The following is a 12964-nucleotide window of genomic DNA, read 5'->3' on the forward strand; positions in this document are numbered from 1 at the left end:
ATCCTAGTTACTCCAGCATTTTTGTGTCTATCTTCGGTGTAAACCAACATCTGCAGTTCCTCCCCTCAGTTCCATGTGACCTTCCTTTGCTTTTTTTTGTTGTTGTGGGTCAGGAATGGCGGCTCTGGACAGCACGGCGTCTGGGAAGATGGGGATGCGAGCGGTGGTCTACTACATGACCACCACCATCATCGCTGTCTTCGTCGGCATCATCATGGTGATGATCATCCACCCTGGCAAAGGGTCAAAGGTCGACCTGCACCGGGAGGGGAAGATCGAGCGGGTTCAGGCCGCAGATGCCTTCATGGATCTCATCAGGTCAGTCAGCGTCTATATGAGAAGTCACTTATGGAGTCACAGAGGGGTGGGAGATTGCAACCTTCACGTGGTCCGCCCTGTTTCGACGAATGCAGTCAACCCGGCGTGCACAATCAAGTAAGATCAAATAGAACAAGTTGCCCTACAACTTTAGGCTGTGCACACCGTAGGCAAGAAGAAGGAGAAGACACAAAGTCACAGATAGACACAAAGTGCTGGAGTAACTCAGCGGGACAGGCAGCATCTCTGGACAGAAGGAATGGGCGACGTTTCAGGTCAAGACCCCTTTTTCATTGTTCTATCTGGGACATGGGGCAGCAAAACACTATCGACCCGAAACGTCGCCCATTCCTTCCAGTATCCAGAGATGCTGCCTGTCCCGCTGAGTTACTCCAGCATTTTATGTCTGTCTCCCAGTGTTTTAGTTTGCATGCTATCCAAACAGATCAGATAGTACTCTACATAAATTCTTTTTCACACAGAGAGTGGTGAGTCTGTGGAATTCTCTGCCTCAGAGGGCGGTGGAGGCCGGTTCTCTGGATACTTTCAAGAGAGAGCTAGATAGGGCTCTTAAAAATAGCGGAGTCAGGGGATATGGGGGAGAAGGCAGGAACGGGGGGTACTGATTGGAGATGAACAGCCATGATCACATTGAATAGCAGTGCTGGCTCGAAGGGCCGAATGGCCTACTCCTGCACCTATTGTCTATTGACCACATGGGTTTTCTCCGGGTGCTCCGGTTTTCGCCACACTCAAAAGACGTGCAGGTTTGTAGGTTAATTGGCTTCTGTAAATTGTCCCTGGTGCGTGTAGGATAGAACTAGTGTACGGGGTGATCGCTGGTCGGTGTGGACTCGATGGGCCGAAGGGCCTGCTTCCACTCTGTATCTCTAAACCAGGGCGACCCTGCTACACCACCAGGCCAACGGGACTTCATGGTCAGGCCAAGAACAACTGGGATCTGGAGATAGCGCCAAACTGGCATCTCTATACACTGAAGATAGACACAAAAAGCTGGAGCAACTCAGCGGGTCAGACAACATCTCTGGAGAAAGGGAATAGATGACGTTTCAGGTCCACACCCTTCTTCAGGCTGGTCCAGCTTTTTGTGTCTATCTTCGGTTTAAACCCGCATCTGCGGTTCCTTCCTATAGACTATGTATACTGTCTCTGTGTACTACTGCTACACACACATACTGTATCTGAGACACAGACTTAAGATGTATCGATGCATGTAATAATGTGACAAGGAAAGACCACTGAACTAAACTAAACTAAACTGCCCAAAGTAGCAATAAAATGTTTATTCTCTTCTCATTCCTTTAACGTCTGGGGCATGAAGCATTCGTACACAGCCTAAGTCCAACTAAAGTAGCCAAATTATTATCACTGTTTTAATTGTCTCCCTTTTATGTTCTGCAGGAATATGTTCCCCCCCAATCTAGTGGAGGCTTGTTTCAAGCAGGTGAGTAGATAGGAGTTGAATTAGGCCATTCGACCCATCAATTCTACTCCGCCATTCAATCATGGCTGATCTATCTTTCCCCCTCAACCCCATTCTCCTGCCTTCTCCCCGTAACCCTGACACCCGTACTAATCAAGAAACTATCTATCTCTGCCATTAAAATATCCACTGACTTGGCCTCCACAGCCTTCTGTGGCAAAGAATTCCACAGATTCATCACCCTCTGACTAAAGACATTTCTCCTCATCTCCTTTCTAAAAGATCGTCCTTTAATTGTGAGGCTGTGACCTGTGGTCCTAGACTCTCCCACGAGTGGAAACATCCTCTCCACATCCACTCGATCCAGGCCTTTCGCTGGGTGGTAAGTTTCAACGTAACAATGAGTTTACTTTATTTATTTCAGTACAAAACAAATTACATCACGCGATCGATCCTGAGGCCGACATCGATCAATCTCACAATGGCAACGGAGCCGTCCATCATTGACAATGTAACGAATGCGGTCAGAAAGCTGCAGGAGCTGATGCTGGCCGAGGAGATCATTCCAGTTGCGGGCTCATCCAACGCGGTGAATGCCCTGGGTCTCGTGGTCTTTGCGATCGCCTTTGGTCTGGTCATCGGTAACATGAAGCAACATGGCCGGCCATTGAAGGAATTCTTCGACAGTCTTAACGAAGCCATCATGAGACTGGTCGCAATTATAATCTGGTATGTCTTAAGGAAGAAATCGCTCTCCTCTATCTCGTTCTGGCTGTCAGACCACAGGACACCTCGAAACATTGAATCCTCTTTAAATGTCTCAGATGGGCAGAAACGCAAAAATAACACAAAATGCTTCTGATTCTCCAGAAACCAAAGTAAAGGGCCTGTCCCACTTTCACGACCTAGTTCAAGACCTTTTTTACTCGTGGACATTTTTCATCAGGCTAGATAAAACGCCCCGACCCACTTGATGCCACGAGTACCTACGACTAGCATCACGACCTACCTACGACCTCCATCGACCTCCTACAACCTCGTGACGACCATGCTGCGAGTATGAGTCAAGGGCAAACTCGGCAGAGGTCGTGAATTAGATCGTGAAAGTGGGACAGGCCCTTTATTCTCCCAGTTTTACGCAGTGTTTCTATGCTTGGTCCTTGCAGGCTCTTTGTCCAACATAATTAGGCTGTTCACACTTCATAGACGTGCAGGTTTGTAGGTTAATTGGCTTGGTGTAATTGTAAAATTGTCCCTAGTGTGTGTAGGATAGCGTTAATGTGCGGGGATCGCTGGTCGGCACGGACTCAGTGGGCCGAAGGGCCTGGTTCCATGCTGTATCACTAAACTAAACTAAACTAAACTGAAGTTCAAACTTTACTGTTTAATTTTTATTGTTGGTGAATACCTTCTTCAGTCTCTCCTTCAGTAAAAATTCATTACATTGATGAGATTTAGTTTAGTTTAGTTTAGTTTAGAGATACAGCGTGGAACCAGGCCCTTCAGCCCACCGAGTCGGCACAAACCAGCGATCCCCGCACATTAACACTATCCTACACACACTAGGGACAATTCTTACATTTCTACCAAACCAATTAACCTACAAAACCTGTACGTCTTTGGAGTGTGGGAGGAAACTGATGATCTCGGAGAAAACCCACGCACGTCACGGGGAGAACGTACAAACTCCGTACAGACAGCACCCGTAGATAGGATGGAACCCGGGTCTCTGGCGCTGTGAGGTAGCAACTATGCCACCGTGCCACTGTATTATTGGTGAATAGCTCCAGCAATAGACAATAGACAATAGGTACTGGAGTAGGCCATTCGGCCCTTCGAGCCAGCACCGCCATTCACTATGATCATGGTTGATCATCCACACTCAGTACCCTGTTCCTTCCTTCTCCCAATATGCCCTGACTCCGCTATCTTCAAGAGCCCTATCTAACTCTCTCTTGAATGCATCTAGTGAATCGGCCTCCACTGCCTCCTGAGGCAGAGAATTCTTCGGTAAAAATTAATTGAAGTGAGGAGTTATTGCCAGATTGAAGGGAATGTGTTCTCTGTTTCAGGTACGCGCCGATAGGCATCCTCTTCCTGATCGCGGGCAAGATCGTGGAGATGCAGGACCTGAGCGTGATGGGTGGGCAGCTGGGGATGTACACGGTGACGGTTGTTGTCGGGCTGCTCATCCACGCGCTGGTCGTCCTGCCCCTGCTTTACTTTGTGGTCACTCGCAAGAACCCCTGGGTCTTCATCGGCGGCATCCTGGAGGCCCTGATTACAGCCCTCGGCACTTCATCCAGGTGAGACAGTCTGGGGCGACGTTGGTCTTAGAGTCACAATCTTAAGGGCCTGTCCCACTTACGCTTTTTTTTTCGGCGTCTTGCCGGCACCCGTCATAGTCGCAGCAGGTGGCCGAAAATGTTCAACATGTTGAAAATCCAGAAAAAAGTTACGACTCTTGGGCGACTACTCACGACCATAGAGGCGTCACTACTCGACATGTCGCACGCACAGCCTGTATGGCCAAAGGGCCTGTTTCCGTGCTGTACCTCTAAACTAAACTAAACTAAACTTGCTAATGGATTAAGTCGTCCAATCTGTTTGTTGTTCTAGCTCAGCCACTCTCCCAATCACCTTTAAATGCCTGGAAGAAAACAATGGTGTGGATAAACGAGTCACCCGCTTTGTCTTGCCTGTTGGAGCCACCATTAACATGGACGGCACGGCGCTCTATGAAGCCCTGGCTGCCATCTTTATTGCCCAGGTCAACAACTACGACCTCAACTTTGGGCAGATCATGACCATCAGGTAAGCGGAGAATTCACCCAAACTCACATGGTCCAAAGTTGCATGTTGTTAGCAGGACAGGCAGCGTCTCTGGAGAGAAGGAATGGTTCTTGACCCGAAACGTCGCCCATTCCTCCTCTCCAGAGATGCTGCCTGTCCCGCTGAGTTACTCCAGCATTTTTGAGTTAGATCCTTGTTCAACTACAGGTCCGTCAACGATTTTCCGGTAATAGAAATATTATCTATCAGTTCATTAATCTTAAAATATGCAGAATACGTGGAGTTGTGGATGTCCCAATACAGGAAGGAAGGATGCAGAGGAGTTTTGGCAGATTCAAGGGCATTAGTCACAAGGAGATATTGTGTTCTGAAACCTGATTCCTTTCACTGGAGCTCCAGACTATACAAAGTTGTAAGAAGTACAGATGAAGGGACAGTCAGGACATTGCTACCCAGGATGGAAAAATCCAACACTGGAGAGCATTGCGAGGGGGGAGAATTCACCCAAACTCAAATGGTCCAAAGTTGCACGTTCTTTGTGTGAAATCCTTGTTCAATTACAGGTCCATCAACGATTTACCGGCAACTGACTGGTTAGCGCTCAGTAGAGTTTTTCACTCCGCCTCGGTACACATGACAATGAACTAAACCGACCTGGCGAACTTGCCAACGTGAACTTGGGAAAAATTGTGCAGGAAGGAACTGCAGGCGCTGGTTTAAACCGAAGATAGACACAAAAATGCTGGAGTAACTCAGCGGGACAGGCAGCATCTCGGGAGAGAAGGAATGAGTGACGTTTCAGGTCGAGTACCTTTCCGTCTCTCCAGAGATGCTGCCTGTCCCGCTGAGTTACTCCAGATTTTTGTGTCTCTCTTGGGAATAGTTGGAATGATTTCAGTTGTGACATGTAAATCTTTGTTCTAATCGAATGGATTGACATTCTGTGCTTTGTTTTTGCTGTTGCAGTATCACGGCGACTGCAGCCAGCATTGGGGCAGCGGGCATTCCTCAGGCAGGCCTCGTTACCATGGTGATCGTTTTAACATCAGTCGGACTTCCCACTGAGGACATCACCCTCATTATTGCCGTGGACTGGTTCCTGTACGCACACTCAGTATTTTACTTTGCTTTTAGTTTTTAGTTCAGAGATACAGCACGGAAACAGGCCCTTCGGCCCACCGAGTCCGCGCCGACCAGCGATCCCCGCACATTAAAACTATCCCCCCCACACACACACACACACACACACTAGGGACAATTGTTTACATTTATACCAAGCCAATTAACCTACAAGCCTGGTAGACAAAAGTGCTGGAGAAACTCAGCGGGTGCAGCAGCATCTATGGAGCGAAGGAAATAGGCAACGTTTCGGGCCGAAACCCTTCTTCACGATGTGGAGAGGATGTTTCTACTAGTGGGAGAGTCTAGGACCAAAGGCCATAGCCTCAGTATTAAAGGAGATGAGGAGGAATTTCTTTACTCAGAGGGTGGTGAATCTGTAGAATTAATTGCCAAGTCAATGAAGGCCAAGTCAATGGATAATTTTAAGACGCAAATTGACAGAGTCTTGATTAGTACGGGTGTCACGAGTTATGGGGCAAAGGCAGGACAATGGGGTTTGGAGGGAGAGATAGATCAGCCATGATTGAATGGCGGAGTAGACTCGATGGGCCGAATGGCCTAATTCTGCTCCTAGAACTGCTGAACCTATGAACCCTAAGGACTATTTACAGAAGCCAATTAACCAAGAAACCTGCATGTCTTTGGAGTGTGGGAGGAAACCGGAGCACCTGGAGAAAACCCACGCAGGTCACGGGGAGAACGTTTAAAACTCCGTACAGACAAGCACCCGTGGTCAGGATCGAACTTGGCGCTGTGAGGCTGCAGCTCTATTAAACTAAATTAAATTATAGAGTCATAGAGTGATACAGTGTGGAAACAGGCCCTTCGGCCCAACTTGCCCACACCAACCAACTAGTCCCAGCTACACTAGTCCCACCTGCCCGCATCCAAACCTGTCCTATCTATGTACCTGTCTAACTGTTTCTTAAACGATGGGATAGTCCCAGCCTCATCTATCTCCACTGGCACCTTGAGTGTGAGGCAGCATCTATGGAGCGAAGGAATAGGTGACATCTCGACCCGAAACGTCACCTATTCCTTCGCTTCATAGATGCTGCCTCACCCGCTGAGTTTCTCCAGCATTTTTGTCTACCTCAGATTCCTATTGGATCTTTTCCCCTTCACCTTGAACCTGTGTCCTCTGGTCCTCGATTCTCCTATTCTGGGCAAGAAATGAAATATTATTATTCTTATTTTTTTAATATTTTTATTAGAAGCATATACATATAATAACAAAACACAATTTGTCTTCCAATTACATACATACAAAGCTTCTATTTTTTAATTAAACATTTTGAAAGATAGAGCTGTAGAGATGTTGGGGAAGTCCAGAACAAGGGGTCACAGTTTAAGGATAAGGGGGAAATCTTTTAGGACTGAGATGAGAAAAACATTTTTCACACAGAGAGTGGTGAATCTGTGGAATTCTCTGCCACAGAAGGTAGTTGAGGCCAGTTCATTGGCTATATTTAAGAGGGAGTTAGATGTGGTCCTTGTGACTAAAGGGATCAGGGGGTATGGAGAGAAGGCAGCCATGATCATATTGAATGGCGGTGCAGGCTCGAAGGGCCGAATGGCCTACTCCTGCACCTATTTTCTATGTTTCTATGAAAGAAAGAAATAAGAGGAAAAAAAACCTATAAACAAATAGAGAGGGAAGGGTAAAAACAAAGGAAATTACCAAAAACACGGTTATGGAGATAGGTCCATAGATTACAAAGTGTAATTATTCATCCAGCCCTGGACTCAAGTTTCAGTCCAGCTTCCGTGTTGAACCAGTTTACCTTTCTAGAAAACCAATAAATGGAGGCCATATTCTAGCAAATAGTTCTGATTTGTCAATTAAGACAAGTCTAATTTTTTCCAAGTGTAAGGTCTCAGACATTTCCATAATCCACATTTTTAATTGTCGGGGTTGTTGGGATTTTCCAAAATTTTAGTATTAATTTTTTCCCAATTATTATACTATAATCAAGAAAAAATGTATTTGGTTTATTGTGAGTTTTATACTTTGTTCTGATATTCCTGATATTATTAGTTTTGGATCAGGATCCAATTGAATGGTAACAACTTCAGAGATCATTTTTAAAATATCCGTCCAAAATTTTTTGATTTTTATGCAGTTTACAAAGGTAAATGCTTCTAGGCATTGACATTTATCACAGATAGGAGAGATATTTGGAAATTTCCAAATATTCTAAACTATGAGATATTTGGTGAGATATTCTAAAGCGGGTGTTGCTTTGATTGTTTAGGGACCGCCTGCGCACCACCACCAACGTGCTGGGGGACTCGCTGGGGGCCGGCATCGTGGAGCACCTCTCCAGACACGAGCTTCGCACCAACGACACGGAAGTGGGGAACTCCGTCATTGAAGAGAACGAGAAACCCTATCAGCTGATCTGTCAGGAAAACCAGAAGCATGTGGACAGTGAGACGATAATGTGACTGGGACCGTTACAGGCCCAATCCTAGATATATAACACAAACAACAACCATGTCAATTGTGTGTCTGTCCGCGCGTTCCTAATCTAACTAGCCAGCAACGAAGAAAATCTAAACTAGCTAATTACTTCAGCAAGTATCCCTGCAAAATTAGGGGCAGATCTGTATGCATGTGTTTGTCACGTGTGCTGTCCGTGTTAGTGCGTGTGCGTGTACACATGGCGCCCATGTTTATGCGTGTAACACACTGTCATTGTTCACTGCTAGCTGCGTTTATGTGTGTTTATATAATCATTTCTGTGCAGGTGGACACCTCATCAGAGCTGCGGTTCATCAGTTCATGTAGAGTCATAGACTCATAGACTCATAGTCATAGAGCGCGTGGCAACAGGCCCAGCAGCCTGACTTGCCCCATCAATATACAGTATGTATCCCTGACACTGATGGACTCAACACATGACTTCACCAACAGCTCCTCATACACGAGCCTTGCGTATATTCACACAACGAATGCAGTCCTTTGACTACGGTTCCAAACACAGAGCGATACAGAGTAGAAACATGCCTATTCCGCCCCAACTTGCCCATGCTGACCAACATGCCCCATCCACACTAGTCCCAACATCGGTTCATATATGTGTGTGTGTGTTACATGCATCAACCATGCGCAACGTGTTCATGCGTGTGTACAAGTCTCTCCGCCTTTGCGTGTCCTTGTACGTGTGTGTGTGGGGTTTTTAAACTGGAAAGGGTCACTTTTTAAACCGGTAACTCCCCCAGGAGCTCTTTCTCTCGTAGCTGGGAGAGGAGTCCTCTTGCACGCGCTGGGCGTAAAATCATAAATATGTTCCTGGCTCTGCTCTCCACGGCGTAACATAGAACTCGGATCCCTGAGTCAGAACGGGAGTCGACTTTCACTAGAAACACTTGAAGAAGACACACATGAAATAGACAGTGAGAGGGCAGGGAGGTGGGGGTGAGAATAGATTGCCGTTCAGTGTGCATGGTGGGCTGGACAGACTCCAGCTGTACTGGCATTTCTGTGGTCGCCCTGTGATATTTCCTGGTTGTAAACTGGTCAGATCGCTCTGTGTCGGCAGATATCTAACCGGGAGTTTCCTTCACCCATTGCAAGTCACGTGGGGACTGTTGCTGGATGGTGCTGTGCAAAGACCCTATAGCGAGCAAGATAGTCCACTCGACGAAAAAGACATAGTACGGTCATGGACAGATTCATGGGTAATTTAAGGCCCCATTTCCGTAACCGGCTTCCGTCTCCGCACCAAAGTTCCCGTAGCGGAGCAAAGATACTAGTGCGGAGACGGAAGCCGGTTACGGAAACATCCTCGTAAAAATAAAAGTTATTTGGTAAAAATCTTCTCCTCATTCTCAGAATTTTAATTTATTAACACAAACTGTTCCCCCGCAACGTTGATTACACTGCGAGTCGGGTCGGGTCCGGTTACGGAAATGGATGAAAAAAAGGCCCACGTTCCGCTCCATTGCGTACCACACGTCAGCCCATTGCGTTTAGCAGGAGTGGACTATCTTGCTCCGCTATAGGATCTTTGATGCTGTGACCGTTCGAACGTTAGGAGTGGAGTTTGGCTTGGTGTGGGAGTGTAATGCATGTGATGGTGGAACAGCAGCCCCCTCTTCGAACGCCATTCTGGTATTAGATCCATCAGACACCCGCCCCCCCCCTCTCCCCAAGACAATGGTGACCATCAAGCTACCCAGCGCACCAATTCCTGCCTTCCACAGCTCGAGAGGCCGATGGAAGAGGGGGGGTATTATTAAGGCAGAAGTTGATAGATTGTTGATTCGTACGGGTGTCAGAGTTATGGGGAGAAGGCAGGAGAACGCGGTTGAGAGGGAGAGGCAGCCCACCGAGACCACTCTAACCAGCGACTCCCACACACACTAACACTATCCTACACACACTAGGGACAATTTTTACATTTATACCAAGCCAATTAGCCTACAAACCCTGTACGTCTTTGGAGTGTGGGAGGAAACTTAGAAACATAGAAAATAGGTGCAGGAGTAGGCCATTCGGCCCTTCGAGCCAGCACCGCCATGCAACATGATCATGGCTGATCATCCAAAATCAGTACCCCGTTCCTGCTTTCTCCCCATATCCCTTGATTCCGTCAGCCCGAAGAGCTAAATCTAACTCTCCCTTGAGATCAACCACCATTGATTGAATGGCGGAGTAGACTCGTTGGGCCGAATGTCCTAATTCTGTTCCCATCATGTACTTGTGAATGGGACGTATAAGGCTCCAGAACCAGTGCGATGAAATTCCGACTTTTTGAATGTTGGGAACTCCGATGTAACAAAGTTGAAACTGTTTAAGAAAGAACTGCAGATGCTTGACAAATCGAAGGTAGATAAAAATGCTGGAGAAACTCAGCGGGTGAGGCAGCGTTTATGAAGCGAAGGAATAGGCGTCGTTTCGGGTCGAGACCCTTCCGGGTGAGGCAGCATCTATGGAGCGAAGGAATAGGTGACGTTTCGGGTCGAGACCCTTCCGGGTGAGGCAGCATCTATGGAGCGAAGGAATAGGTGACGTTTCGGGTCGAGACCCTTCCGGGTCTCGACCCGAAACGTCACCTATTCCTTCGCTCCATAGATGCTGCCTCACCTGCTGAGTTTCTCCAGCATTTTTGTCCACCTTTAAGCTGAAAGTGCGGCAAGATTGGGAGACGTATTCGACCCGCCCTGTCTCCATTAACCCCTCTCACATTTGCAAATCATCTCGACCTCCGAGCAAGGAGCCCACAATGTTCCCCTCCTTCATTACATATGTCCTGTCTTATTTATCATGCTTTCTGATCATCGGGCCAGACATGGGGCTACGCTCAATGTAATTCATTAGTTCTCGGAACCAACAAACCCTGGCTCACTAATCAGCCAGGGTTAGGCAGACACAGAGCCGGGGGCAGGTTGAACGATCTTAATTCTGCCCCCGATTCATTGTGTTAAGACAGCTCCTTAGCGAAGCTGCAGGAACTGTATCAGTTAGACACGGTGATTAACGTCTGCACACGAACATTCGTGGAGACACTTTATGCAAAAGGCAAGTAAAATCTTTAGGTATTACAAAAATAACGTTTGCTAATCTACAGACAGTCTCGTTGTCAGATGATGTAAAATGTATGATATCTGTGATGTATTTCTAATCTCTAAGTGATATGTGGCATAAGATCCGAAACTTGTACTCAAATCCAATCAAAACGTTGTACTCCCATAATGGTTTGTAAGTAAAGTCTTCTCTGTTCCTCCATGACAGTGGCTACGAGTCTGCTACGAATCTGCGACTTCCAGAACAAGGGGTCACAGTTTAAGGATAAGGGGGAAATCTTTTAGGACCGAGATGAGAAAAACATTTTTCACACAGTGAGTGGTTAATCTCTGGAATTCTCTGCCACAGAAGGTAGTTGAGGCCAGTTCATTGGCTATATTTAAGAGGGAGTTAGATGTGGCCCTTGTGGCTAAAGGGATCAGGGGGTATGGAGAGAAGGCAGGTACAGGATACTGAGTTGGATGATCAGCCATGATCATAATGAATGGCGGTGCAGGCTCGAAAGGCCGAATGGCCTCCTCCTGCACATAATTTCTATGTTTCTAATGTAGAGTTACACCGAACTCTCAGCTTTACCCTCTCTTCAAACGGCACGGAAACAGGCCCTTCGGCCCACCGAGTCCGTGCCGACCAGCGATCACCCCGCACACTAGCACACTAGGGACAATTTTACGCAACCCATCTAACCCACAAACCTGCACATCTGCCAAGTACTTTCAGACTTTCTTCCTTTTTAATTTTCAATTTAAAAAATGTGATGTAGCGAGATTATAGAACAAGTGAATGGGAAATTTGCAAAAAGCAACAGTGATCAAGGAAAGGTGGAGCCCACAATGGTCCATTGTTGGCTGTGGGGAAGGTGATGACAAGTTATACAGACAGTGAAACTCAATAGTTTAGTTTAGAGATACAGCGCAGAAACAGGCCCTTCGGCCCACTGAGTCCGCACCGACCGGCGATCCCCGCACATTGACACTATCCTACACACACACAATGTTACATTTATAACAAGCCAATTAACCTACAAACCTACACGTTTTTAGAGTGAGAGGAAACCGGAGCACCCGGAGAAAACCCGCGTGGTCACATGGGGAGAACGTACAAACTCCGTACAGACAGGTTTAGGTTTATTAGGTTTAGTTTGGTTTAGAGATACAGCGTGGAAACAGGCCCTTCGGCCCAACGAGTCCGCGCCGACCAGCGATCCCCGCATATCGAACCCGGGTCTCCGGTGCTGTGAGGCAGCAACTCTACCGCTGCACCACCAATTAATTATTAATTCATTGATTCATATCAACTTCAAAAACATTGAGACGGTGGTATATGAATAAGCTTCCGTTACACTCAATTTATCCCTAAATGTTATTGGTGTTAAATGCTGAACCGTTAGAGGATATTCCATGATATTCCATGAGTTTTCTGGGAGAGTTTAAGAGAATGTTTTGATTTGGGTCGGGCAGCATCTCTGGAGAACTGTGGAGAATAAGCGACGTTGTGGTTCGGGACCCTTCTTCAGACTCAAGTTCAAGTTCAAGTTACATTTATTGTCACATGCACTAATTGGGACAGTGAGACTTGAGTTACCGTACAGTCATACGAGTAAAAAAAGAACACAATACGCGATGGAGTTTAACATGAACACCCCACACACAGCGGAATCAACGTTCCCCCTGTGAGGGAAGGCAATAAATTTCACTCATCTTCCTCATTGTTAGTTCACGACCTGAAACGTCACCCACTCCTTCTCTCTGGAG

General features: G+C 46.8%; 1 protein-coding gene across 2 annotated transcripts in view; it reads left to right on the forward strand.

Annotated features, from left to right (window-relative positions):
* LOC116989614 (excitatory amino acid transporter 1-like) overlaps positions 1–8227 on the forward strand; it is a 61940-nt gene extending 53713 nt beyond the window's left edge. For both annotated transcript variants that reach the window (XM_033047174.1, XM_033047173.1), the window contains exons 4-10: positions 114–318; positions 1741–1783; positions 2187–2491; positions 3835–4068; positions 4382–4576; positions 5522–5656; positions 7933–8227. In XM_033047174.1, the coding sequence (XP_032903065.1) occupies positions 114–318; positions 1741–1783; positions 2187–2491; positions 3835–4068; positions 4382–4576; positions 5522–5656; positions 7933–8125 (1310 nt within the window). In that variant the 3' untranslated portion in view covers positions 8126–8227. The remainder of the gene's footprint in view (positions 1–113; positions 319–1740; positions 1784–2186; positions 2492–3834; positions 4069–4381; positions 4577–5521; positions 5657–7932) is intronic.
* The last annotated feature ends 4737 nt before the right edge of the window (positions 8228–12964 follow it).

The sequence above is a fragment of the Amblyraja radiata genome, chromosome 29 (assembly GCF_010909765.2).
Source record: "Amblyraja radiata isolate CabotCenter1 chromosome 29, sAmbRad1.1.pri, whole genome shotgun sequence".
In the NCBI taxonomy this organism is placed as follows: domain Eukaryota; kingdom Metazoa; phylum Chordata; class Chondrichthyes; order Rajiformes; family Rajidae; genus Amblyraja; species Amblyraja radiata.